The sequence below is a fragment of the Rhineura floridana genome, chromosome 7 (genome assembly GCF_030035675.1).
Source record: "Rhineura floridana isolate rRhiFlo1 chromosome 7, rRhiFlo1.hap2, whole genome shotgun sequence".
Lineage (NCBI taxonomy): Eukaryota > Metazoa > Chordata > Lepidosauria > Squamata > Rhineuridae > Rhineura > Rhineura floridana.
Genome location: NC_084486.1, coordinates 82,460,584 through 82,487,315, shown reverse-complemented (window position 1 = coordinate 82,487,315; position 26,732 = coordinate 82,460,584). Strand labels below are relative to the sequence as shown.

Here is a 26,732-nt window from a genome sequence, read left to right as displayed (position 1 = left end):
AGAATTAAAGAGTTAGCCCATTGGTCCATCTAATCTGGTATTCTGCACTGACTCGCGGTGGCTCTAAAGGACTTCAGGCAGGAAACTCTCCCAGTCCTACCGGGAGATGCTGAGGACCAAAGCTGAAACCTTCTGTATTCCATGTATATGTCCTCCTACCACTGATCTGTGCTCAGAGCCAGTGCAAGACATTTTGCTGCCTGGGGTGAAGATGCTGCCCTTTCCCCATTCCATGCACAGAAGCCCAACCAAAGTGGCAGCTGAATCTTGCTTCAGCACTAGCGATGGACAGCATTCTCCATTACACCTGAAGAAGTAGTCTGTGTGGCACACACAGCTCTTTTCTCAAACAAAGGGAAGTGGCTGAAAATCTCAGGATGCCACCACAAACAGCAAATGTCCTAGATATTTTCATAATGTGGTGCTACTTACCAGTGGAGGTTGTGGCTGCAGTGCTGGCAACACCAAGTGTGCTTGGAGCCAGGTTGTTTTGAACACCAAATACTGCAAACAAAAAATCCTGTTGAGATGCAAGTTTATAAAAAAGCAAACACACAGCCACAGTGACTTTCCACAGGGAAAGAAGGTCTGAAATGAACCACCCCCAAATTTGGAAGACTTCCCCTTCACTGCACTTTCACAAGTTCACAACCTGTTTCAGATTCACTTGTAATTACCCTCTTAAAAGTGCACAGATCTCTGTAACATCTCATGCTGGAATGAACTTTTTTATTCTTGGGAGAAACCTTGAAAGTTTTGCTTACAATTCAGAGTTTAACATACAGTAGATATATTCTGCCGTCATGGTCCCATGACTGCATTTCTGACTGAGACAATTTGTCAGCTAGGATTGTTCATACATTACAATGGTGCTAGATCCGTGCAGACTCTAATATCCAAGGGTATCCTGGCTTAGAGGAAGGGAAAGGATATCTCCCTTGCTGGTAGTACCCAGGTTCAAAGAGTCCCGCAAAGCAGGGAAAAGCTATCCAAGCTTGGGCACCATTTCAGAAGGATTTCTCCACTCTTCAGTAAGGTGTACTGATGCCACTAGCACGAAGCCACTCGCTGATGCCATTAACATGAAGAACTGGAGAATGGAGACCAACCTCATCTCCTAACGCCCATGTTTCTTGTACAGGTGGTATGAAGGAGGGAGAAAACGCACCTGTGGAAGAACTGCTGAGGCCAGGATGTAGAGTGGGGGAACTGGGAGCCAAGTTGTTTGGGATTCCAAACACTGCAGAGGGAGGCAGAAAGAAAAGGAAGAACCTGTTGATTATGTACACATGGACGAAAATATTCCAATACCTCTGGGGCATGACACAAACCACCTGTCCTGCAGCTGACTAATAAGTAAAGTTAACACTTTTTCATTTGAAGAGAAATAGACAACAGGCTGAAAGAAGTCTCTAAAACAGGGATGGGGAACCTGTGGTCCTCCAGATGTCACCACCTGTGACCATTGGCCATAGTGGCTGGGCTGATGGGAGTTGAAGTCCATCAGTATCTGGAGGGCCATAGGTCTCCCATCCCTGCTCTAAAACCATTGCACTTTGCAATCCCTACTCTTCTACCATAATATTACAAGCAGCTGTTTATTTGGTTGCTTCACAACTACACTTTTACTGTTATTTAATTGTACGTTAAGACATGGATATTATTCAATGGAAGGCTAAATTTAGTAAAGCAAATTGAGTTGAGTAGAGTGAGTGTATCCCACCCAGATCCCAACCATCATCCTCAAATCCAAGGTAACAGAATGGTTTCTCAGGCAATTTGGCCTAGGGAAAAATTCCTTCCCAGCTTCAAAATGGTTATCACTCATACCCAAGAATAAAGACAAGTTCTGAAACTAATTGGGGGGCAGCAATTAAATGCAGAAAAGCCTTAAAGTTGTAGAATATTCACATCACACACTTCCTTCTCAGCCCTTAAGATTTCTGGTAGCACAGAACTACAACTGGTCATCTCATGATTTTCGGAAAAAGTGATCTATGGGCTTGTCTGTAGCATCACTAAGACTGCTGCTGTACCTGATCCAGTAGAATGGGCTGCAGTGTTGATCAGAGAGGAGCTTTGAGCCATGTTGTTGTGGTAGCCACCAAGAGATGACCCTGCAGGCAGGGTGGAGGACCACATATATGATGGGAGTGCAGCATTCAAGATGGTTGTGTCATATGTCCCTGACACTGGAAGAAAATCAATGAGCAACATTCAAAACCAGTATATAATCATTAGGATACATAGGTTTTTTTTCTGTTCATCTCACCTGAGCCACACTGCATAAAATATGAAAACCTGATCTAATCTATTTTTCCTTTAAAAACCAGTTTATAATCCTCAGAGTTACAGAGAAAAGCATTAATATGTGCTTCAAGTAGATTCTAAAACAGGGGTGGCTAGTGGCTGACATGTGGTTCTCCAGATGTTGTTGGACTCCAATTCCCATCAGCCCTAGCCAGCATGGGCAATGGTCAGGGATGATGGGAGATATAATCCAGCAACATCTGGAGAACCACAGGTTTCCCATCCCTGTTCTAAAGTATTACAAAATGATGATTATTCCAAGGCTGGCACAGTTTTTAGTAGCCATGGAAGTGGACATCAGCACAACTCCCTTACTTGGCTCAAATGCTTTCCTTGCCTTATTTGCATTTAGATACTTTGCTGCCTGCAAGTGTTTTCCTTTTGTCAGGAATCACTCTTGAGTCCTGCCCTTCTAGCTTTTAACTAACATCTTGGCTCCGGTCCCATTGGCACCAACTTCCTAGAAAACTCCCAGCAACCTCTGTAAAAGGCAGCAGGAAAAGGATTGGCTGGTCATCAGCAATGCTCAGGGTCTCCAGGGGAAGAAAGATCTCAGATCAAATCCCAGAATCAATGAAGCAGGTTGTTTTCTGTATGGCTTGACACATTTTCTTTGTTCCATCTACCATGTCTATGAGGCCCAACCAGACTCTTCCCTTGGTGCTGTCCTCTGCCCTCAACCAGGCACCAGCAGCCTTGCCTGTATCCTACTAGATCTGCCAGAAACCATCATTAGCTTTTAGGTTACATCCCCTGTATCTCTGGGTCCAATCATCAAGAGACTTTTCAGTCCAAGGCAGCATTCTGTGTGCTTGAAAAAACATTTTACAGGCAATACCAGAAAATTGGCTTCAGAGTAGATGGTTGACGGTGATAAGCCAAGTCTGAGCCAACGCTACAAAACTGATGATTTTGTGTTGTTTTTTAAACGAGGAAGATCATCTTTAGTCTAGAACAGCTTATGGTGAAGCCAATAAAAAAGGGTCTTGCAATGATGTTACTTAATTTCTGCCTAGAGATTAAGTACTGAAGCTGTTGTACTTCACTTTTTGGATATTAGGAGAAAGAATGCACCTTTGGACAATCCAGTGGTCCTTGCACTGTTGGACTGAAAGATTTACATTTGTAGCCTCTTCTACTCTCTCCACCTTATTCTGTGAGTTGATATTTAGAAATATGGTGGAATCCCTGAGGTCTCAAGAGCCTCTTTGGGCTTCAGTTTCATAGAGTCTAACAATGATGTACCTGACTGGGTGCTCTCTGTTACCATTTTGGTTTCCACAACAGCTTTCTTAGGTATAGGGAGTGTGCTTGACGGGGACCGAGTTGGGCTGGCACTAGCTGATCGACTTCCCCGAAGGAGTCGTTTGACATCGTCCAATTCTGTCCCTAAAAGAGAAAAGGGATATTGGGGACTTAAGTCCAAAAATGGTTTCCCAGTGCAAACTGCAGTTGAACACAATGTTTTTCTTTAAGACATCAAACTTCACAATGCAGAGAAAAGCATAATATCAATAGAAAGCAGTATGCTTTATATTTTTGGATCTTAAAAAAGACAGATGTATCTGAAGATGATTAATACTGAATGGCAGAGGTCTTGATTTGCATCCAACGTTAATCATCCTCAGAATAGTCCTACTGAAGTTAATAGACATGATTAACCTAGATTCATTAATTTTAGCTGGTCTATTGTGAATAGAATTTAGTTGGATATAACCTCTTGTCTGTTCTGGCTGTCCCACTTCAACATCAGGGCTCTTTCAAGAGTGCAAGTAATTTAGTAGTGGGATTATAGTGATCCTTGCTCCACATTTCCTCCCAATATACTTTTGTCCCTATACAGTTTCTATCCAACAGATTAGGAGAATATCTGATGACATCATGGAAAGAAAGGGCTACCAAATAGACAGAGGAAGAGGGCATTGCTGAAACTCCTGAATTATTAATTGAAGAGATTCAGCTACCCTTTGTTCAGGCCCATGAAAAACAGCTGCGACACTTACACCTGGTTGATGGAGAAGCACTCTGCAGCCTCACTCGGATTTCACTCTCTGTGTAAGACAAAAGGAAAGGAGAGGCTTATTGGGAAGTAAGAGATGTACTGGTAACTTGATATCCTGTACACATCTTTGATGTGCAGAAGGTGCATTGCTGCTAGCTGCTAGCCTAGCATTTGGTATGTTCTGTCAGTAGCACACCCGACAAAGTTTGATGGGAAGGGACAGAACATTGATTTATCCTATAACATGGCTTGTGTAATGGCTTTTTAAATGATTTTAATGTTTTAATACAATGATGACAGGAACTTTTATAAAACTGCACTGTGCTTACATTCCTAGTCCTCCCACCAATACTATTTTTCTCTCTACATAATATGTGTTGATAATTCAGGATGCTGCTTTCTCCATTTACCAGCTAGAAACTAGACAATAAGCCTCTCTGGAAGGGGAATGTTCAGGGTTGCCCCACCTGCACAAACAACCCAAGAGGTTGATTGGGCCAGAAATATTCCACAGGGGTGAGTGTATTTCCTCTGTCCTGTTATTGTATTCCCTGGGTTTACTCTGCAGTGCACTGTGTTCTCCTTCACCCGCCTTTTGGTTTTGCTTGGAGAGTTTCTAAAATTAATTTTGGAATCAAGAAATGCACAGTTTGTCACAGATTTCAGTTCTTCACACCTCTTTTTTCTTAAAAGTTAACAGTACACAAAAGCCCATATGCGCACATTGATTTAAATCAATGCAACAAGGAATCTTGATGTGATTGCACAATTGCTTCAAAGAGACTATGTGGAGTTAAGGTTAAATGAAAGTAGAATAACTGAATGTTACAACAAGATGTCCTAATACTGCCTGATCCTAAAAGTAGGAACCACATCTGGATATGGTGTTTTTAATTGTTAATGAAAAGTAAGCAGAATGAGGGAATGGTTTCTTTATATTGTGCTTGGTATCCTTTTGTGGTACTAGGATTGTTTGTCATCTTTAATTTCTTGATTTTTTAAAATTCTTCTCTCCTTCTCTTAGGCCTCAGGCTTTGAATTCTGCCATTCATTGGCATCTATTTTCCCTACCCTTCCCATACGTCTGGAAGGGACTCCCAGTATCTAACATGTTGCTTCACTTTCTTGTTTCTAAAGCCTCCTTAAAACAAATTTTTCCCTCCAGAGTTTCCTTTAATTGTTATTTGTGGCATTTATGTGTATGTTAAAATAATAAATAAATAAATTTATTTTTGGCAGTATGTGGTTTCATTTCGCCTCCATCATCTTAAGTGAGCATGACATGATTTCCTATCTTCTTCCTCCTGGTTTCTTCTGCCTTGCCTCTGCTACTTGCCTGTGTGTAGCTTGTGAGCTACTTGGGCAGTAAGGTATGGTTTGTTTTTTACCTTTTGTAAATTGCCTACTGTAATTTAGGAGATGAACAGTATTTTTATTACTGAAGTGTGGAACCACAGGCCATGTGGAGGTGGTGTCTATGTCTAATGATGTACAGGCCACCGACACTCAAAGCACAAGTAACATGTGTGGAACCTGCACTTCTACAAGTGTCCCACACAATGTCCGTTTTGCATTTGTAAGGAATAATTCTTTTAGTGTGGCAGCACCTGCACTTTGGAACTCCCTCCCTATTGACATTAGGCTGGCACCATCACTGTACTCTTTTAGACATCTACTGAAAACTTTTCTGTTTTGGCAGGGCCTATCCATACACGTGATTGGGTTACTTCTGTTCTTAAATTTGTTTTACATGTTTTTCTGTTTCATTGTTTTTAGATGTTTTGAACAGTTTTTAAATGGTTGAACAGTTTTATTTTATTTTAATTTTAATTTTTTAATCACAGAAGTGTTTGCCACCTTGGGATCGTTTGGAAAGGAAGGGGGATATAAATTTAATAAAATAAAATAAAATAATTTCAGTATAATAACCAGCAACAAACAACAAGGCTAGGATCATAAAGAACCATGAAGCTAGGAACCAAGCTAGAGGAGACATTGGCGATCTATGACCAGATGTCTTATCTATTTAGATTTTTTTTAAAAAGGACTCACTAGGATGGTGTTGATTCAGATAGCCATGGTGCAGGGGGAGGAGGAGTTTAATCCTTTCCCCATGCCATTCTTTCATTATAAATAGCTGCCTCTCCCAAATGAGATCTACCCTTATGGGAAAACTTTTCGCTGCTTTTTTTAAAAAAAGAGATAAGTGAAACAAAAGATCTGATCACAGATCTCCAACATCTTGTTGAATAGAATCATAGAATAGTAGAGTTGGAAGGGGCCTACAAGGCCATCGAGTCCAACCCCCTGCTCAATGCAGGAATTCAAATCAAAGCATTCCCAACAGATGACTGTCCAGCTGCCTCTTGAATGCCTCCAGTGTCGGAGAGCCCATTACCCCTCTAGGTAATTGGCTCCATTGTTGTATGGCTCTAACAGTTAGGAAGTTTTTCCTGATGTCCAGTCGAAATCTGGCTTCCTGCAACTTGAGCCCTTTAGTCCATGTCCTGCACTCTGGGACGATCAAGAAGAGATCCCGGCCCTCTTCTATGTGACAACCTTTCATGTACTTGAAGAGCGCTATCATATCTCCCTTCTCTTCTAATTTGACCTTAGTTCCATGCACCCAAGAGGACTTTTCTCTTGAGTTTCTTTAATACCAACCTGCAATGTTTCATGGCAAACCACTTTTTAAAACTGAGGAAACTTGTGTGACATGACATTAAATAACAACTTTTTAAAAATCTATTTGCATGCTGTTACAACCTTGAGCATGCTAAAATTAACTCTTTGGATCTTACCACGGGTTTGACTTCTGCCCCTGGTAGCAGAGGAACCTGTGAAAGAACCCAAAATAAAATATTAACATTCAATGTTTTGAAATTATGAATTTGAAAAATTGAAATCAAGACAGTAAGACCTCCAAACCACAGAGGTTATGTACTGTATATGTACTGTATATGTTCAGTATACTGGTATTTGTAACAAAACGTTCAATTATCATTTTAGATTTCCAACGAAGGCTTCCAGAAGTAAGGCCACTGTCCTAATTTTTTGCTGGAATATTTCTACACATAATTTTCTTGTGTATTATAATTCAGTCAGTACTCGACATAGTGTGCAATGCCCATGACACCATAAGCAAGGGGGCTGAGAAATGAGCATGGTTATTGTGATGGAACCAAGACATACTGGGCTCCTGCTGGGAGGAAGGGTGGGATATAAATCAAATAATAAATCAAATAAAATAAATAAAGAATAAATAAATATTGGATTTCAGGGCTTTCATTTTTTTCTTTCAGAGCATGCTTTTGGCCCTTGTGTGGGGCAAAGAATGAAAAACAAGCAGGGGCTCAGAAAATATTAGAAGGCTGATTGGTGCTGACAATTACAGGGGAATGAGACCCTTCAGTCTACAGAACTCTCTATCCCCTCCCCCAGCTTCCTGGGGCCTGATCTACAAAAGTCCTGCACTGCAGTAGCGCAGCTGGGAATAGGAAGTACCAGGAGTTCTATAGTTGCAGCAATGAACTTTCTTTGGGCTTCCTGGGACTCAAGAACTCACTCTCGTACAGCATGGATGGAGTGGGGAAAGTTATGCTTGTGCTGCACATGAATTTTGTAGATCAGGCACCTACATAATATCCACAAATATGCATTTCCACCCATGCATTTCTGCTTCTTCTCTACTTTAGCCAGAACTATTAGAAAGATTCCATTTCTTTTTAAATAAAATGTTCTGTACCAGAACAAAACACGAGAGTTAAGAAATATATGCAAATTGTGTCATTTGCACAGCTTATTCCAGTGGGAGAATATAGGGATGTTTTTTACACTTCCCAACCATAAGACTTATTTAATATGGATGTGTCCTCAAGTTGGCCTTCATAGTATTAATAATAGAAATGTACCAAAATCTTTTCTTGGAAACTCCGGAGAGGAATTTGCGCTGGAGCTCCCTGCAGGAAAAAGAGCAGATTTTAAAACTCTAATGCATGTTTTATATGGAAAGGGGCAGTTCAATATACTGCAGCAGCATCACCATGCTATATCTCGTAGATCTCATATAGAGTATTCAGGATTTTTTTATTATTTAAATAATGTCTCAAGGTCATATGCAGAAGATCTATTGATTACTCTTTAAGAGAAATCAGGAAATGATCTCTATGAAACACAGAAAGATTATTGTCACTGCTGATTATAATGTTATGTTAGAAAACAGATTATGATGGCATGATCCAAATGACTGAAAAGATCGTGAATAGATATGACAGTATTTTTTATGTCTTGTTCTATAGGACTGATGAAGCCATTGGAAGAACAGATGGATCCAAAATGGCTGAGGTACTGTAAACGGCAAGTATAATGTATATTGGCCTGGTTTGCATATAATGGTAAACTATGGCTTACTGGGACCACACGATCGGGCTGCCTCCCGAAGAGGAGCTTGCACCCACTTAGCACCCACTAAGCCAAGGTTTGGCTTAGCATGTCATCTGAACTTGGAATCATGGATAAGGTCTCTCCTCCTTAACCACAATCTGTAGCTTTTGTACTATGGTTACAGATCATGGTTAAGGAGGAGAGACGTGATCTAGGGTTCAGGTGACCCACTAAGGCAAACCCTAGTTTAGTTTACATGCCGCACTGAACTAAGAGGACTGGGGAGGAACAATGTAGGTGTGAGCTCCTCTCTGGAAGCCAGCACATTTGCACAGTGCCAGTTAGCTATACTTTGGCTTATGGTGATGTGCGAATGAGGCAGGCTAGGATAATTGGAGTGATCAGTCATAATCCTACCCCCCCATTTTCTTGACACTATGATACCTTCATATGCTGCATGGCGGCTAGTATAGGTTTTTCGTTCAAAGGTTGAGCCTGGTGATTTGGGAAGAGTAGAGGAAGAAGTGGTTGCTTGCTTGTAGGAGGAAGAGGAGGGATTCGTTCTAGCACTTCCACCTACAGATGAAACAAAACCTCCTAAATATATATATACAATGGATTTGACTGTGATGGAAAACGATAGCCTCTCTCTTTAGTTAGTTTATTATTTATTTAGAACAGGAACCCTTTCCAGCCCAAGGGTGATACTGCCTTCATTCTGGGGGCCACATGCCAGGATGGGCAGGGCCAGAGGCAAAAGTGGATGGAGCAATTCATCTAAATTTCAACTTTGCACAGTAGACTAGTTTCTACCCACAATCTCAGACCTCTCTCTATCCTTCATTCATGTAAACAAGAGGCACTATCAGAGAGAAAGAGAGTGGCAAATCATAGTTGAGGATTCTAGACTTAACACACAGAGAGAGATACAAAGTAGTTAATCCAAAGTACTTGAGGTTAAGCTTCATTGCTTCCACATATAGCCTTCTTCCCAATAGGAGTAAATCCCATTGAACTCAATGGGACTTTAAGAACAAAAGAAGAACTCTGCTGGATCAGGTCAAAGGCCCATCTAGTCCAGCTCTCTGTTCTGACAGTGGCCCATGGGATTCATGCAAGAAGAATCTGAGCACAACAGCACTATCCCACCTGTGATTTCCAGCAACTGGTATTCAAGGACATACTGCCTCCAACAGTGAGGCAGAACATAGGCATCATGGCTAGTAACCATTGATAGCCTCAACCTTCATGAATTTCTCTAAACCTCTCTTAAAGCCATCCAAGTTGTGGGCCATCACTACCTCTCGTGGGAATGGATTCAATAGTTTAACTATGTGCTGTTGTCTTAGTAAACTCTGGGAAGTGATCAGGTTTGCATCTATCTAGCTTCAGCAGTGATGTATTATCAGGCCCTCCCAGTCCCAGACCATTTAATGGGCCCAGCCAATTCACATTCATACTCCAACACTTGACTGATTAACAGGCATAGTCCTCAAAAATCAGTGGAAGTCAATGACTTTGGGGGCCTCATAAAGCCACCTGAGAGCTTTACAAGGTGTTTAGATCAGCATTTTAGCTTCACAATAAGCCTGTGTGGTAGGTTAGGCTGAAGGACAGTGTGCTGTTCAAGTCCACCCAGTGAGAACCACATTGTAACCCACTGCACTATATTTAGAAAGAAGGAAAAGCTTCTTAAAATGATGTCTACTGTGACAGAGGGATATAAATAATTGGGAAAGAATCCACAAATCAATGTCTGGGTTTTCAGGATTTCTTCATACAGTCCATTGCCCATTCATGGAACGTGACTCGGTGATTTAAACCACTTGAGTAATCTCTGCTTTCACCTGCTGGTGGGAAGTGCAGTCCTGTTCCCTCCTTCCGCCAGTAGTCAAAAAATGCCTTTCCTCAGAGATGGAATTTGGTATGGTTTTTATAAATAAAAACAAGTTGAAGTTTACAAAAAGACTCAAAGGCCACCAGACTTGTTTCTGCCTCAATATTAGAGACAAAGCAAAAAATGAGCCATGTTTGGAATTAGGTTGGGTGAATCTTTCCATTTCATTTTCTCTCATTTTCTCATTCTTCCATTCTTAAGTTGTGTTCTCCACATTTCCACATCAGTTTGTGAATTTTTCATGTCAATTTAGCAGCATTTTGGTGCGAATTTCTCCTAATATGCACATTTTTGTTTGCAAGTTTGCCTAATATACACATTTTTGCAAAGCAATTCGCCCTTATATAATGCAGTTTTGAATGTTATTTTCACTAATGTATGCATTTCTATGCACACTTTACTCTAGCATATGCATTTTGGGGCATGTTACTTGGCTGGAGAACGGCACTGCAAAATTTGGAGAAGTGTGAATTTCGAAGGTTTGCTGTATTTTGGCTTGCACATTGTTTTAGAAAATGCAAATTAGGTAGGTTTAGAATGAATCAAATGTATCACCTATCCTTACCAAAAACTATATAATGCACCATCTGAGGCAGGGGGTAGGCCATGTAGCCCGTCCATGCTTCACACCCGCATGGGCAGCCCTTACTCTGGTAACAGAGTACTGCAACAGATGCTCATATTTAGAAAAAACAGATGCTCATATTGCAAGGAGTATACAAAGCGTCAGGGTCACTGTTCCCGTCACTGACAGTAATTGAGACAAGCATCTTGCCAGAGAGCTGGACCTAAAGTTCAGATGAATTTGTGCATAGGAACTGTGTAAGGCAGGAATAGCCAATGTAGTGGTTCGCATAGTTTCAAAAACTGCTAATTAAGAAGGTTTGCCCTTAAATGGAAACAGAATCAAATTTCTCTCATATCCCTATTAAGATGTGTTTTGCCAAAAGTCCTGGCCACTGTATGCATTTCTGCCCTTGGAATTTTATCAGGTCTCCAAAAACAGAAGGATGGCTGTGATGTAACATGACACAATCATGTGAATAATGTGTGGATGTCCTCCTCCAAATTGTGAAGAGAGAATGTGCCCTTTGTAATCCCAGCAGAGAGCTGTTCTTGTACATTTGCTTGTAGTCCTGAGGTTGGTATCATTCAGTGGCTTCCCCATTAAACTGTTTTAAGAACAATGAACTTTTGTGAGGAAGCCTTTGTGTCCCTGCTCTGCTCCCCTCTTCAGTTTTTCTGCCAACTTGGAAAGCATAGGCTTAGACATAGAAACATCAAGAGTTTATTAACTCAAACAGCTCTAGCTCTTTTAATGCTGCTGTGAGTATTATACATTTAATATGGATTACTGAAGTATCTAGGGAAATTCCAAAAAGCAATTTCAGCCAGGGTCATTACAAGAAAACATACTCATGTTGCCAATTGATTAACTGAGGGTGTTACTTCTCCTAGGCCTTTGGAAAGCTGGAAGAAAGCTTTATACCATTTCATGAAGTTGTGTGGGGTCTGTTCTGTATAGGCAACATCCAATGGTTCAATTAGGGCTAGACTTTGAGGCCCAACCCCAGGGCCCTGCAGTACAGGAAGGCTCCAGATATCTGTCAGCAATGGCAACAGATGGGAGGCGACAGCATCAGTACCCAGCATGGGTTGTCACTGGGGGTGGGGGGGAAATCCAGTACCTAATTTGCACTTCTCCAATAAAGTAATGTGTACAAAAATGTGTAGATTAAGAGAGGTACAAAACTGTGTAGCTTAGGATAAAATGCACTGGAAATAACACACACACATGTTATTAGGGGAAACAGCTTGCAAAAATATGTATGTTAGGGAAAATCGAATGTTGGTGAATTTTTGCGAGAACTTTAAAATAAAGATTTAGAAACTGATGTAGAAATATGGAGAGGACTGAATTTAAGACTGGAAAAATGAGAAACAGAGAGAAACCAAAATTGACAGATTTGACCATTGGAGCCCATGATAGTCACTCACCACACAATTTCCATATACATATATTCAAGGGGATTCACTGTGTAGTAAAGACCCTGCTGAGGCTGTGGTGGCAGCCAACACCTTCATTTGCCCAGAGTGCCTGTGGGACCCAGAGGAAATGACACCATCCTGGGAAATGAAGATGGTGGCTGCTGCTAGAGCCCCAGGAGTAGGCATTTTGCTGCAGAGCATACCTTGCCTGACTAAACGTTTTTTAAAAAGGGGAAAGGGCTTCTTCTTGCAGTAAGCTGGAAAGGGGAAGGGCAGCAGAGTGACCAGGGTGGTGGAGGCAGAAGAGAAGGTGGCAGAGCAACCAAGGCAGTGGAGCAAAGGGGGGGGAGGCAGGGTGGTGGCAGTGGAGTAGCCAGTGTGGCATATTTCATAGGGGTGAAGAGTAGCGGGGGGGGTGTCCCTGGAAGGCATCTTGCCCATGCCCCCTCAAACATGGCACTGCTGCTGGCTACAGCATCAGAAAATATTAAGGCATACCCATACATTCTGTTCAAAGCTCTCCACTGGAAAATGGATGGACAGATCCTTTGGTGGGTAAATGGGTGACTTTCATGTTCTCTAGGTAACAGCTATTTTTAAGCAAAGCAAATCAGTTTATATACAACTAATGTTTACTGGCAGCTATTTTTAACTTGATTCCTCTGTGCCCCCACTTGTTGTACCCAAGATGCAACACCAAGAAAAGACTGAGAGCCACGGAAAGATTACAAGGCAATAATAACTGTGTGATGGTATTTCCTGTAAACAAAAAAAAAAGGTCTCTAAACTCCCACCTTAAGAGATGCCATTTAAAATCCGGAAACTGGATCTTTAAAGTACTTGTGGTCAACTCTAGCAAGGGCCTCTTCCCCCCCTTCTACTCCCACCCTCTCTTCTACTCAGTGGTGGAACGTTTCCCCCATCCCCCACTGCCTACTAGCCACTTTCCAATTGTAAGCTTCTCCCCTTTCTTCCCACTCCTCCTTCTGTTCCTCATTGATGTTGTTTTCATTTGCTGTCAGTCAAAGAACCACTTACTGGCTGTCACATAGCTGCTGCCATGGGTGTATGTCCTCTTTTCCACTCCACTCCCTCCACCGTAAGCTGTTTTGAGGCTGCTGCTACTGCCTCCTTCTGCCAGAGAAAACACAAAATGAGATTTTCTGGCTGAGAAAAGGCAGGAAAAGAGCACTGCAAAAGAAAGGTTAGGGGCCTTTTAGAGTGCCCACACAACATGGGCATGTTTTATGTGTATAACCAATCTGGGGAAGATGTTACCACAGAAATAACATTATTCTTTTGACTAGAATTTCCCTTTCCCAACCATGCTGGGGCTGATGGGAATTGTAGCCCAAAACAACTGGAGGGCACCAGGTAGAGGAAGGCTGGACTAGATGAATTCCTCTCACAGGTAGGGTTGCTACTTGGTCAATTTTAAACTGACCATATGGGTTCCCACACCCCTTGATGTTCACATGCACGCACACACACATGCACGCACACACACCCTTCTTTTCAGCATCACTTCAATGCTATAAAACAGTTCTAAATCTACTTAATTTAAATGAGGATTACATTCAAATCAGGACAACATCAATTAATTAAATTAATTATTCTGGCAATGTTCCATGACTCAAAATATATGATTTAACTGGATTTTGTTCCATGTATTCTTTTCAGTCACGTCTATGGGTCTGGTGAACTCTCAGACACGGAGAAGTTGTACAGACTCTTGCTATGTTTTATCTATATGTTTCCTTTTACTTGGGCAGCTTCAGAAGAGCAACTGTGTGCAACACAGTGCTTTTGTTCCCCTTGGATCTGTAAGTTCGGTGGCACAAATTCATGAGGGTCTTGTAAAAAAGACAAAGCAAAAAGAGATGGATGTATACAGCAACACATACAGTATACCAAATTCTGTATTGTAGCCACTTACTTGGGGGAAGAGATGTCAGCCTGGTGGTAACAGTTTCTGTAATAACTGTAAGAAAAGAAAAGAAAAATGAACAGTAAACACATAGCATAGGGTGCCCTCCTTTACGGAGGACACTACTTTAGTCAAAGGGCTGCCTGGTCTAAGTCCAGTTTAAAGAAAAAGAGCCATAAGATGGGAGAGCAGGAGCCTTGAAGTTGCCCATCGACCATGAGCATCTGGACAGCAGACATTGTGGGTCACCTGGTCACAGTCTTCCCTATCATGGTGAGATGAATTGTATTTTTGTTTAAATTATAATTATAGGACAGTATTCAACAATGTTTTGTGCTAGAGTTAGGGATAGTGCAAGGGGATTTCCCTCTCTCCTTCCTCTGCATGCACCCCACGCTGTCTCCAAATTTGCTCAAGAGGGTTGGGGAAATACCCAGAACAGATTTAGGGGGTGCAGAAGGAGGAGAGGGGGAGATTGTTCCATCAGGAAAGGAGAAATCCTGGGGCTGACAGAACAATTGTCTTAGCGCTACATTTAATTCAACCCATAGTAATTATTTTTAAATTTTCATCTATACATAAAAATTAGTGTATGCACATTTTATGCATATCCGTGCTTCCTTTCCTCCCCCTTTTTGGTGATATCTAAGCGACCACAACTTATTTTTCAAAAGTGCCAAGGTGAATTTGAGTCTTGAATGTGAACCAGCATATTCATTGGAAAGTTGTTTTGAATATTCATGTCTGGCCCACTAAAACCATCTTGGTAATTCAGAGAAGGGTTAAAATTTTACAGGTGGGACACTTATTAAGGCATTTAGCAAGACATTACTTTTCTAAAGATATATACAGCAGGGATAATTGCCTGAGCTCCTGTCAAATATATAGCCAAAACCACTTCTGAATGTGGCAATATAATGCTCCTGAAACTGCATATAGTATTAAGCTCCTATTATCCTGCTTTATATAGTCAGATTATTAGGGGACATTTCATATCATACAATTTTGGAAGTAATTGGAAGGTTCCACTTGGTCCCACCACAGGGCCAATTCACACAAACCTTTTTGAAGAGTAACCATGAGATGACTTCTTCATCTCAGTGTTCAGGCAGTAAAAAGGTCCCTGCTACCATATAATGAACAAAATATTTTATTATGTGAGCTTATCTTAGGATACAATAATGAGTAGAGAGGGTCCTTTCAGAGGACCACACAAATACTTAAGGGGGAAATAATTGTACGCTAACTTTTACCTCAGTAATGGCTGTGTGTATTCCTAGAAAATACTTTACTTACGTCTCTCTGTGACTTCTGTTCCGTCCCGCTTATTTTTCTTTGTTACAGCATCCATATCATTGCTACCTGAACGTGAAAAAAAAAAGGAAAGGTTAACATATTCCTGACCCCTGGGATTGCTACTCCTCTATAGTGGCTACTGACCACTCAGGACTGGCCTTTCCTCCCTTTTCAGCCTATGCTAGCTTAGGCAGCGCAATTTGCACACCTTCCTGCAGGTCATGCCAGACCACTTCATCGGGTTTTTTCTTTTTAATGAGTATACATACAAATAATGCAAAGTGCTCAGTAAGTTAAAAGTTTTCTTTCTCTCAAAAAAAGGATAAACTCAATCCTCTCACGATAAAAAAGCACTCTGCACATGTTTAGAGATATTGTGTTCTTTGGCATTTCCTGCCTCCTCTTAAAATGCTTTGAGGTAATCTGTCCAGGGTGCTGGAATATTTAAAATCCAAAATTGGCAATCCTTCTTTTGAAGTTTCTTGGTGAGAGGCCTGGGGGGAGGGTAATAAGTAGAAGAAAGACAGAATTTGATAAACTTTTATCAAAAAACCATTGCTTTAGCCTGTGAAGCAACAGTGTCATCTAGTGGCAGTTCAGGAATATTTAGCAAGAGTTTATTCCACCCTCAATTCAGTTTGTAGCTTTATTCTTCAGTGTTTTTAGCAGGGCTGTGGAGTCGGTACGCCAAACCTTCAACTCCGACTCCTCTATTTTTCTACTGTCCGACTCTGACTCTGACTCCAACTCCACCCAAAATTGCTTCCAATTCCGTAAATGTCTTTTTAAATTGGAAGCTCTCGTAGGAGCATTTTTATCACTGCCTGAGTATGTGCTGATCTTGGCATCACAGCATTTGTCTTCATCTGGGTCCTGTGTCATATACTGACACACAAAATGTTTTCCATCTTGAGTTATGGTGAAATGCTCAACTACAGCTGACCTCATGGGAAGCTTCTTTGACATTTTGAATTTATATTTTAAAAAAATTGTCAATCAAAATTTATTTTGAAGCCGGAGTTGGAGTCGGTACATTTCTACTGACTCCAACTCCGACTCCACCCAAAATTGCTTCCGACTCCGACTCCGCGACTCCACAGCCCTGGTTTTTAGACCACAAAATTAAAAATATTTTCATAAAAATGTTCCATATTTGTTCATCCCGACACTGGGAAACACCCAATGTTTTCAAACATATAGTTTTTAGAGATTTTAAATTATCATTCTGAACATATTGTATTTTCATTTTTAACACTGCCCCAGGCTCCCACAAGATATATTATTAGTAATAATAATAACCAAATAAATATTTCATTTTAGCTAACAATTCAGTCTAATGTTTCCCACCCTTCAGCACAAAAAGTCAGAAATGTTCAGATTTCTGAATGTTTGTTTATGAGGTTGTTTTACCCTAATAAATATCAATGTTTTGTTTAGCTCAGAAAAAAAGAGACTGGGAAGGCAGGAAATATATTCTGCAAAGGGTATAACAGAAAGAAGAGCAGTGAGCAGGCAAAAAAATGAGAGCAAAGTAGTTTACAAAGTGACAAAGTCTGTTGTTGTTGCATGTGCAAGTTGATGGGAAGCAGTGGTCTCATAGGACCACAGAGCCCTGTATGCCTACAGCTATGGGCAGATCTCTTCCATCATCTGCTGAACCTACAGAGGTAAGAAACATTTAAACCACATGGGTTCCCCCAAAGCATCCTGGGAACTGTAATTTTTTAAGGCTGCTGGGAAATATAGCTCTGTGAGGGGTAAACTACAGTTCCCAGGATGCTTTGGGGAAAGCCATGAGTATTAATGTGGTATAAAATCTTCTTTACATGTGTGGTGTGGGTGTGACTATGGATGGTGGGTACAATTCCACTCCCCCCCCCACCTACATATCAGTGAACACATGAAGAGGATTATTGTCTTGGAGAAGACAGGGACTGATTGATTGCCACTATAGCTGTGAAGGAATTTCCCCTGAAGCAGCATTGCCTAAAAGATGCCTACATCAGCAGCCTTGTCTGTATGTATGAGCCAAAATCATATGAGATTGTTCTGTATCCTTTTTCATGGAGAAAGATTGTTCTGTGTAGGAAAACATTGATACACAAAGGGAGGGCAAATCCATCCTAATTCTTTGTCTAAATCCACCCAAGCCTCTTTCCAGCTTGCTCCTGTGCCCTGTTCCTCAGGATAAGGGACGCCTGGGGTGCTTCGGCAAACCCACACCTTCTTAAACCATGAATCACAGGCAGAGTCATAATTAGAGTTTATGAGGAACAAGCACCGACATTGAAGGAAGATGTTTGAAAGATGAACCCAGAAGGGTAGAACAATGAATCCCTGGAGCCAAACCCAACCCTGTCTTTGGAAAGATTTTGGCTCAAGATGGCATCCCAGCCTCATTCTTTTAGTCTCTGTTGTCTTGCTTTTGCTTCTTTTTGTAAGTTCCTTACTTTGCTCAAACTTGGCTTTCAGGAGCCAGCGTGATGTAGAGGTGAGAGTGTCAATGAGGATCAAATCCCCACTAAGTCATGAACAGGGATGTCCCTACAGTTAGGCAGAGTGGAGTAATCTTTGGTCATCTCAACACCGCTGCTTGAGACCGGGCCCGCCGGGAGGAGCTATGGCGGGTGGCTGGTGGAGGCTAAAAAGTGCCTCCCAAGCTTCTAGCTGGGCTGGCCCAAGAAGAAGGGCCTCTTGGGAGGCCCCTGCTTTGAAGAGAGGACTTTTTGCTGCTAAAAGGAGTGAGACTGCGAGTAACATCATGGGTGGGGTGTTTCTAGGAGCCAAGCTGAAACTGTCTTAATTTTTTTTAACTTTTGCCATATTGCCAAGTGGTGCACTGTGACCTGTTTAAGATTGTAATGTTATATTTATAGTATTGAAATGGTTTTTGTGTTGCTGTGACATTTGTTGTTTTATTACTGCTGTTGTATTACTTTATTATGAAATTGTTTTGGTAATTGTTGTTTGCTTTTATTGTAAAAGGGTTTTTTTTGTAAGTCGCTTTGAGTTCCTTTTTGGGAAAAAAGCGACTGATAAATATTATTAATAAATAAATAATAATAAATAATCACCTCAGGAGGCACATACTGGGAGGCAAAGGCAACAGTTCCCTGAACCTCACCCCCTGACTCCCCACTGGTCATTCCACTCTTAGAGAGCAAAGCTATGTGTACCACATGGCCTTTCAAACACTCCCTCAATTATCCTACTGCCCTCAGGTGCAATGGAGGATGCTATCCTATTGCCAGTGTTGATGTATGATTCAACTGCCAGACCAGTCAGCTTCTGAACATGGAAGGGTGTGCGCGTCATCATGCCCTTTTCCTCAAGCAGCAAAATGTCTTGGGCCAGTCCGGGCCATAAAGCTGCCTGGATGTCCTTAGGCCAATCATACTCTGTCAGCCTAAACTACCTCACGTTTCTTGCGGAGATAAAATGGGGAGGAGGAGAATCACAAACATTACCCTAATCTCTTTAGAATGGGGTTGGCAACCTGTGGCCTTCCAGATGTGGCTGGACTACAACTCCCATTAGCCCTGACCCCTGGCCATGCTGGCTGGGGCTGATAGGAACTGAAGTCCAACAACATCTGAAGGGCCACAGGTCCCCACCCCTGCCTTAGATGAATGGTGGGATTAAAAATGCAAGATATGCTGCAAGCAGGAAAATCCTCCCATTGCCCTTCCTGCCACAAGAGATCCAAAGAAGATAACACTTCCAGGAGTATTTTCATGTTAAAGTTGTTAACAAATTTAAAAACAAAAATTGAGGTAATGGGGCTCAAAACTGCCTGAAAATCATGCTCTCTAACCTAGATGGGATCAGGAAACTGCAGCCCTCCAGTTGTTTCGACTCCAACTCCAATCAGCCCTAGCCAGCATGGTGAGTAATCAAGGATATGATTCAACAATATCTGGAGGGCCATAATTTCCCCATCCCTGGCTTATTCCACAACACATATTTGGTAATGGCTACTCAGCAGTGAAAGAAAGGGCACTATACATGCTCAGATTTACTGTCCTCTAAATTATTCTTTGGTTTACTCCTGGTCGCAGCAAACACATCCTGAGGGTGTGATCTTGCATCATTTATACTCACCCCTAGACCTGTGTGACATTTATTGTGAGTTAAGTAAGACCAGAGATTTCTGTAAAGGTTTTGCTTTATTGGCCAATCTACACCAAACACAAGCTTCCTCTACTACTACTACTACTTTTAGTCACTTCTTACCAAGGTCGACAAGCAACTAACATTTAAAAACATAAACATATTATACAATTAAAAATTCATACAAAACATTAACAATACAAATATCTACAATACACAGAGAGAAAGAGAGAGCCATAATAGCCACAGAAAGCTTTGGCAGCACATTTAATAGCAGAACATGTCTTTTTTTGAGGGGGGGTTCCATAACTTGGGTGCCACTGCAGAAAAAGCCCTCTCTCCCATAGCTGAACCCCAAACATGGTTGCATGTCAAGAAGGGTCTTTGATGTGGATCTTAAAATTGGTGGGTAGGATTAGGGCCCAACTAAACTAAGGCTGCAATCATATACACACTTTCCTGGGAATAAGTCCTAGGGAATTCATTGTTTAAAATCAATCATGTTTTTAAAAAGCAATTTTTGAAAAAACAATTAAATTAAATGCATTAGAATGAATTATGTTCACTTTTCACTTATAGCAAAAATAGAACAGGCCATTATTATTTTAAGATAGCATTACTACTACTAACCCTGGTGCTTTCGCACCAGAAGGACAGGATATAAATGTTTTAATAAAAGTAATAAAATCAGTATTAAGGAACTAAAAATAGACTATTCAGCTAAACAAAATATCAATGTTTATCTGGAGAGGTATAAAATCTAAAAGGAGCAAGGAAAATTATCATTGTACCTTAATGAGAGTTTTTCAAATAGAAGTAATTATTAATAAACATGTGATATAATTATATCCAAAGCAAGTGCTTGCTTGCAAAATGCGTGCATGAACACCAGTTTGGTACTATGATAATAAAGCAGCAATTTAGGGAAGGGACATAGCTCGGAGGAAGAGCTTATGCTTTGTATGCCCAAGGTTCCATCCCTGGCATCTTCAGGGAAGACAGGTCTTGTTTGAAACCTTGGAGAGCTGCTGCCAGTCAGTGACTTGAGCTAGATTAGGAGTAGGCAAACTGGTGTCCTCCTCCAGATGCCACAACCAGCACAGCTAATAGTCATGGATGATGTGAGTTGGAGGCCAGGACAGCTGCAGGGCACCACAGTATGTGGCAGATTCCTAAGTTGTAGCAAGGACCAATTCTGCTGCCAATTCTAGTTCAATAATCTTCAAAGGGAGATGCAGAACGAAATGTCACTTGCCAGGGCTGAACCTTCATCATCAATAGAAGAAGGCAAGGAGAGGCTAGTGGTTTTAAATCACTGGACAACAGTGATTTTGCTGCTAGCTTCTGGCAAGAAAGCCAGCTTGCAGCACCAAACTTGGGGAGATCTGTAATAGCTTCCTTGAACAGCCAGAAAGCATAATCCTCTCAGCAACACCTTTTTCAGTGCTGGCTAGGTGGATGGGACAGCTTTCTGATGACAATATTGTCTTGCCTCTAGAGCAGTGGTTCCCAAACTTCTTCCCCCACTGACCACCTGAAATTCGCTGAGGCTCTTAGCAGACCACTTAACTATTTTTCTGCCTGTTGTAGCAATTTGTAATGCACTTTGGGCAGTTTTTAATTCAATTCAATTTTAAGTATAGTTTACACTTTAGCAGAGCGGCTCATAAAATTCTAAAGGTTGGAAAAAATGCCAAGGACCATGTGAATGAATTATGAGTTGAACTGTGAACTGAACTGAAACTGAATTAGTTTCTTTTTGGAGGGGGCACACTTGAACTGGAGCTAAATCCTTTTTGGAGGGGGTGAACTGGAACGGGAAATAATCTTTCCAAACACTTGTATACAGGCATGATCTGTGTTAATTTTAGGGTTGGAAGGAACCTGGGACAGCTTCTGGGCCCCTCACCATTTAAAAGCCTTAATTGTCACTATGATAGAAAAATTCCAGAGGGGTAGCCATGGTAGCCTCTTGCAGCAAACACAGCAAAGAATCTTACATCTTATGATCAAAATAATATATAACATGGAAGTACTAGAGCCTCAATGACAAGGTATAAGTAGGTTTGGTGAGATACGGCTAAAGGACTGAGGTATAATTGATTGATTAATTGATCGATTGTTCAATCAATCAATCAATCAACCAATCAATCAAACTTCTATCAAGCCCTTCCTCCCAAAAGGAGTCCAGGGCAGCAAAGAAAGGACAAACACTAAAAACATCTGAAAATATCTAAAACAAAATCTTACAACATTTTAAAAATAAAACATCTTTAATTTAAAAAAAAACTTTAAAAACATATTTAAAAAGCAATTCCAAAACAGACACAGACTGGGATAAAGTCTCTACTTAAAAGGCTTGGTAAAAGAGAAAGGTCTTCAGTAGGCACCGAAAAGATAACAGAGAGGGCACCTGTCTAATATTTAAAGGGAGGGAATTCCAAAGGGTAGGTGCCACTACACTAAAGGTCTGCTTCCTATATCGTGCAGAATGGACCTCCTGATAAGATGGTATCTTCAGGAGGCCCTCACCTGCAGAGCACAGTGATTGACTGGGTATATAAGGGGTCAGATAGTCTTTGGGTGCTTATTACCCACTACAGCGGAGTGGTGAAAACCCTTGGCAGACCCAAGGGAAAATACCATCCCGATTTCAAATATAGCTTGCTTCTCAGACCCTATTTACGCTACATTAAACTCATTAGAATACGCTGCAGTCCAAGCATGTCTACTGAGTAGCACTTGCCAAGGGTCCAAGCAGGAGTCTTTCCCAGCCCTGCCTGGAGATGCCAGGGACTGAACCTGGGATCTTCTGCATGCAAGGAATGTGCTCTTGTCACTGAGCTATTTGGATGCTGCAGTTTGTGCCAGCCCCTGCCATTCCACACAGCTACCAGTGGACTGGCACAGAATCAGCCACAGCCATGTGGTCCACACAACTACTTCCCATGCTCATCATGCAGATGCCCCGAGACAAAGGGCACTTGGATTTCTCTCTTCCTTCTTTCCTGACCTCCCCAAGATGTAATAAAGCACGCAACCAGGAGAGGAGAAAGTCAGCATTTGGTCAGGCCTTTAGAACTCAGCGTTTAAAACCCTTAAGTTAAACAACTTGGAATATGCCACACAAGACAGAATCTTCAGAGGGCAGAGAAGGATATGGAGGCATCTGCCCCATGCTTCTGAACAATGGACGGGCCTTTAATAACCACCGTTCTGATTGTGGTAACATTGGGCGCTTCCAGATGTTGCTATTTTGGGGTGGGATTCATACTGGCAAATTCAGGTTGCACAGTTATAGCCAGCTGGGAAGTCTTGCACAACAAAGGGGCGTAGCTGAGTGGCGGAGCATCTGTCTTGCATGCAGAAGGTCTGAGTTTCAATCCCTGGCATCTCCAGGTAGGGCTGGGAGATACTCCCTGTCTGAAACCCTGGAGAACGCTATGAGTCCATGCAGACGATACTGAGCTAGATGGACCAGTGGGTCTGGCTCAGTATCTGACAGCGTCCTATGTTCCTAGACCAGCCTTTCCCAACTAGTGGGCCACCAGGTGTTGTTGGACCACAATTCCCATCTTTCCTGACCATTGGCTATGCTGGCTGAGGCTGATGGGAGCTGTGGTCCAACAACATCTGGTGGCCCACTAGTTGGAAAGGCTGTCCTATACCTACTTCCTAAAAAGACTGGACTTTTTCCAATAAGGAAAGTGATGGGAAAATGCACTGGGAAGTGTGGTATATCACTTGCTTTGATGCAATGGTAATCAAACCTCTCCACAAACAAATCAGAATGAATGCTCATTAAATGGCCAATGTCATCAAATGTCCCCGCAGACAAATCAAGATGAATGTTCAATAAAAAAATTGTCTGGACATGCCCTGCATTATAAAGTATGTGCCACAAGTAGGGAGCAAGCAAGAGGTGTCATGCATGCCTATAGGAAACAAATGTCCTTAGGGCAAGGAATATGGTCAGTACAACACAGACACACCCAACCAACTCAGAGCAGTGATCTGTACTGCACAGAAGAAAGCAATTAAAAAAAAAAAGCAGAAGCCAACAGCTAACCTACCCTGAAGGGATATTTACTCATTCTCCTAAATACAATAATCAGACAAATATTGTACATGACAGTAAAATAGTGCACTGCAACCCCTCGAGATTTCCCTCGGCTCCTTAACATAAGACTATCTCTTCTGATATTCTCTCTTCATTCATGCCCTGAGGACTTCAAGAGGAAGAAGTATTATCCCATAGGTAGGGGGAAATCATTCTGGGTCCTTTACAATGCTATTGATATATCAAGTTAAAAGTTACAGTACTCTTCAATGCAGCTTAATTTAAAAAGTATTTTATGTTCTTTACTCCTATATCTTACAGGAGGCTAATTCAATGTTTTACTTCTGGAACAGAGAGAAGCTGTCTTCTGAAAAGTTTACCGGTATGGTAAAATCTACCAATGGCTCTCTCCATGTTGAATCTAAACATGTTTAAACAATATTTTCACCATTTTGAAGTTGGGGGGGGGGAATAAAGACAAGAAGGAATGCAGCCCAAGGTCAAAACCAAAGAGAAGTAAAAGATACACTTGAATCATGAAATAGTACTATATGAGAAATTAATAATGACTCTCATAACATCCTTTTCTTAATTCTGCTAATTAAGTTCATGGCCCAAAGTTAGCTTCCTAGTTGTATACAGGAAGACAAAGAAGTGCAGTGATTCCTGATAAAATACTCCCTGCTGATGAAAGTGTTACTGCCTTGGATCTGTTATCTTTCGCAGTCAACACAAAATTGCTTTGCTGCAAAGGAACTGCCAGCATTTTTGGAGATAACAGTTCAGTGTACACAGAAACAGGAGTCACATCCATTGTCCACAGAACTAGCAGACAAATTCATTTTGGGGATGATGGTGTATGGTGTCCATTTTTCAAGCAGTTCTGTAATTCCTGTCTTGAAAGATGCAGTACACTGTCTTTCTTCCAGGGTTCTAACATACCGTATCAATCCACACCTATAACTTGGACACCTTTCTAAAAAGGCTGCAGTCCTCTGCATGCTTACTAAGAAGTAAGACTCCCTGAATTTTCTGTGGGATTGAATCACATGGACCCAATGGGAAAAGGTGCTTATTCTGGTTTGTTTTCAGGGTATTGATATAAAGTAGGTATAACATTTTATGCTTCTAACTTTTCCTTTAGTGCCCATAGTAAAGTTATTTTACCCTGGATAACCAAACTGGCTGAATACTCATTCAGTCTACAGCAATAATAACTGCTATACTTTTAAATGAGGAGCCATTTCAGTGCCCATAATTTCTCAGAGGCTCATCTTTACCCCCTCATTTTTTTTCAAAGAATCTGATGGAATTATAGTTGAAATTGGCTTCCTTCTTACCATTCCCATATTTTGTTACATACCTGAAGTGCTTCTGTTGGTAATTCTTATTGTATGCTTTCTACTCAAAATTCCAGATATTGTTCCACAAGACCCTGAATACAGCACTCTTTCAGCAGTATGGTGTTTCTGAGTGATCCTCAGAGAATGCTGAATTTGGAGTGTATTTAATCTATTTTACCCCCGCCTCCCAAAACGCGTATGTTCTCTTTCCCAAAAGTTTTCTTCTAAACAAGTCCTGACAAAGGTGTGTGATGGTTTCCTGCCTTACTCCACCCTATCAATTATCTGACACAGTGGGGGTTAAAAAAAACCTGCCTCCAGGAATCAAATTTAACTGCTGAAAAGAAAAGCATCAAGCCGCCAGCTCAAATATATCCAGAGCAGACTATTGTAATGTGTTTTACGTGAAGCTGCCTTTAAAGATGATTTTGAAACTTTAGTCAATACAGAATGTGGCTGCCCGATTGCCTGTTGGGGCAAGCTGTATTTATTGGCTACTTGTTCGTTTTTCAAAGTGCTGGAATTGGACTTTAAAGTTCAAAATGGTTTGGGACCAGGTTATTTGGAGGACTGCTTGCACCCATATGGGTCTGCCCAGGATTTGAGAATGGTTTCAGAGGCCCTGCCTGTAGACCACCGGCAATCCGCCTGCCCAGTGGTGACCTTCCCACCACCTACCACTTCCCCCTCCCTGTAAGCCACAGTGCCCCTGCTGCTGGGAAGCCAGATGCATAGCAGCATCCCTTCTCAACAACTGCTCCTGGCCTGCAAAGAAGGTCAAAAAGATGAGTGGACTTAAGAGACAGGACCTTCTCAGTGGTGGCTCCATATCTATGGAACTCTCTCCTAAGGAATGTACATTTGATTCTTTCTTTCTCTATTTTTAAACAGGCCTTAAGGACCTTTTTATTTCTGGTAGCTTTCAGTTGATAGATGCTTTAAATTGTTGATGTTATCTGTTTGAAATTATTTTGAATCATTTAACTGTTTATGTGGATCTGCTGGGCTGGATTAATATGTGTTTTATACTGCTGTTTTTAGTTGATAATTTTGTATATTCTTATCTATTTTTAAGCATTTTATTTTATTGATTGTGAGCCACCTGAAAGGGCTTCTGAAATACTGAATCAGTCAGTACCATCTGGAACAATAGAAGAGTCCTACTGGATCAGACCAAAGGCCCATCTAGTCCAGCATCCTGTTTCCCACAGTGGCTAACCAGATCCTCTGAAAAGCCTACAAGTGGGTATATAGCTGAAGATATTAACACCTGTGGTGTTAGAGTGACATCTTACACATTGCCAAAAGAAAAATGAAAGAGAACATATATCACCTAAAAAGGAGACAAAAGAAACCAATTTACATAAAATTTGCATATGTTACTTTATATGTAAAATGCAAATATAGAAATACTA

General features: G+C 41.3%; 1 protein-coding gene across 2 annotated transcripts in view; it reads right to left on the bottom strand.

Annotated features, from left to right (window-relative positions):
* COL17A1 (collagen type XVII alpha 1 chain) overlaps window positions 1-25,527 on the bottom strand; it is an 80,653-nt gene extending 55,126 nt beyond the window's left edge. For both annotated transcript variants that reach the window (XM_061636075.1, XM_061636076.1), the window contains exons 1-12: window positions 25,338-25,527; window positions 15,805-15,870; window positions 14,518-14,562; window positions 13,620-13,715; window positions 9,140-9,271; window positions 8,224-8,271; window positions 7,114-7,149; window positions 4,314-4,361; window positions 3,556-3,699; window positions 2,037-2,192; window positions 1,169-1,240; window positions 433-504 (exon numbers count right to left, since the gene is read on the bottom strand). In XM_061636075.1, the coding sequence (XP_061492059.1) occupies window positions 433-504; window positions 1,169-1,240; window positions 2,037-2,192; window positions 3,556-3,699; window positions 4,314-4,361; window positions 7,114-7,149; window positions 8,224-8,271; window positions 9,140-9,271; window positions 13,620-13,715; window positions 14,518-14,562; window positions 15,805-15,859 (904 nt within the window). In that variant the 5' untranslated portion in view covers window positions 15,860-15,870; window positions 25,338-25,527. The remainder of the gene's footprint in view (window positions 1-432; window positions 505-1,168; window positions 1,241-2,036; window positions 2,193-3,555; window positions 3,700-4,313; window positions 4,362-7,113; window positions 7,150-8,223; window positions 8,272-9,139; window positions 9,272-13,619; window positions 13,716-14,517; window positions 14,563-15,804; window positions 15,871-25,337) is intronic.
* Between the last annotated feature and the right edge of the window lie 1,205 nt (window positions 25,528-26,732).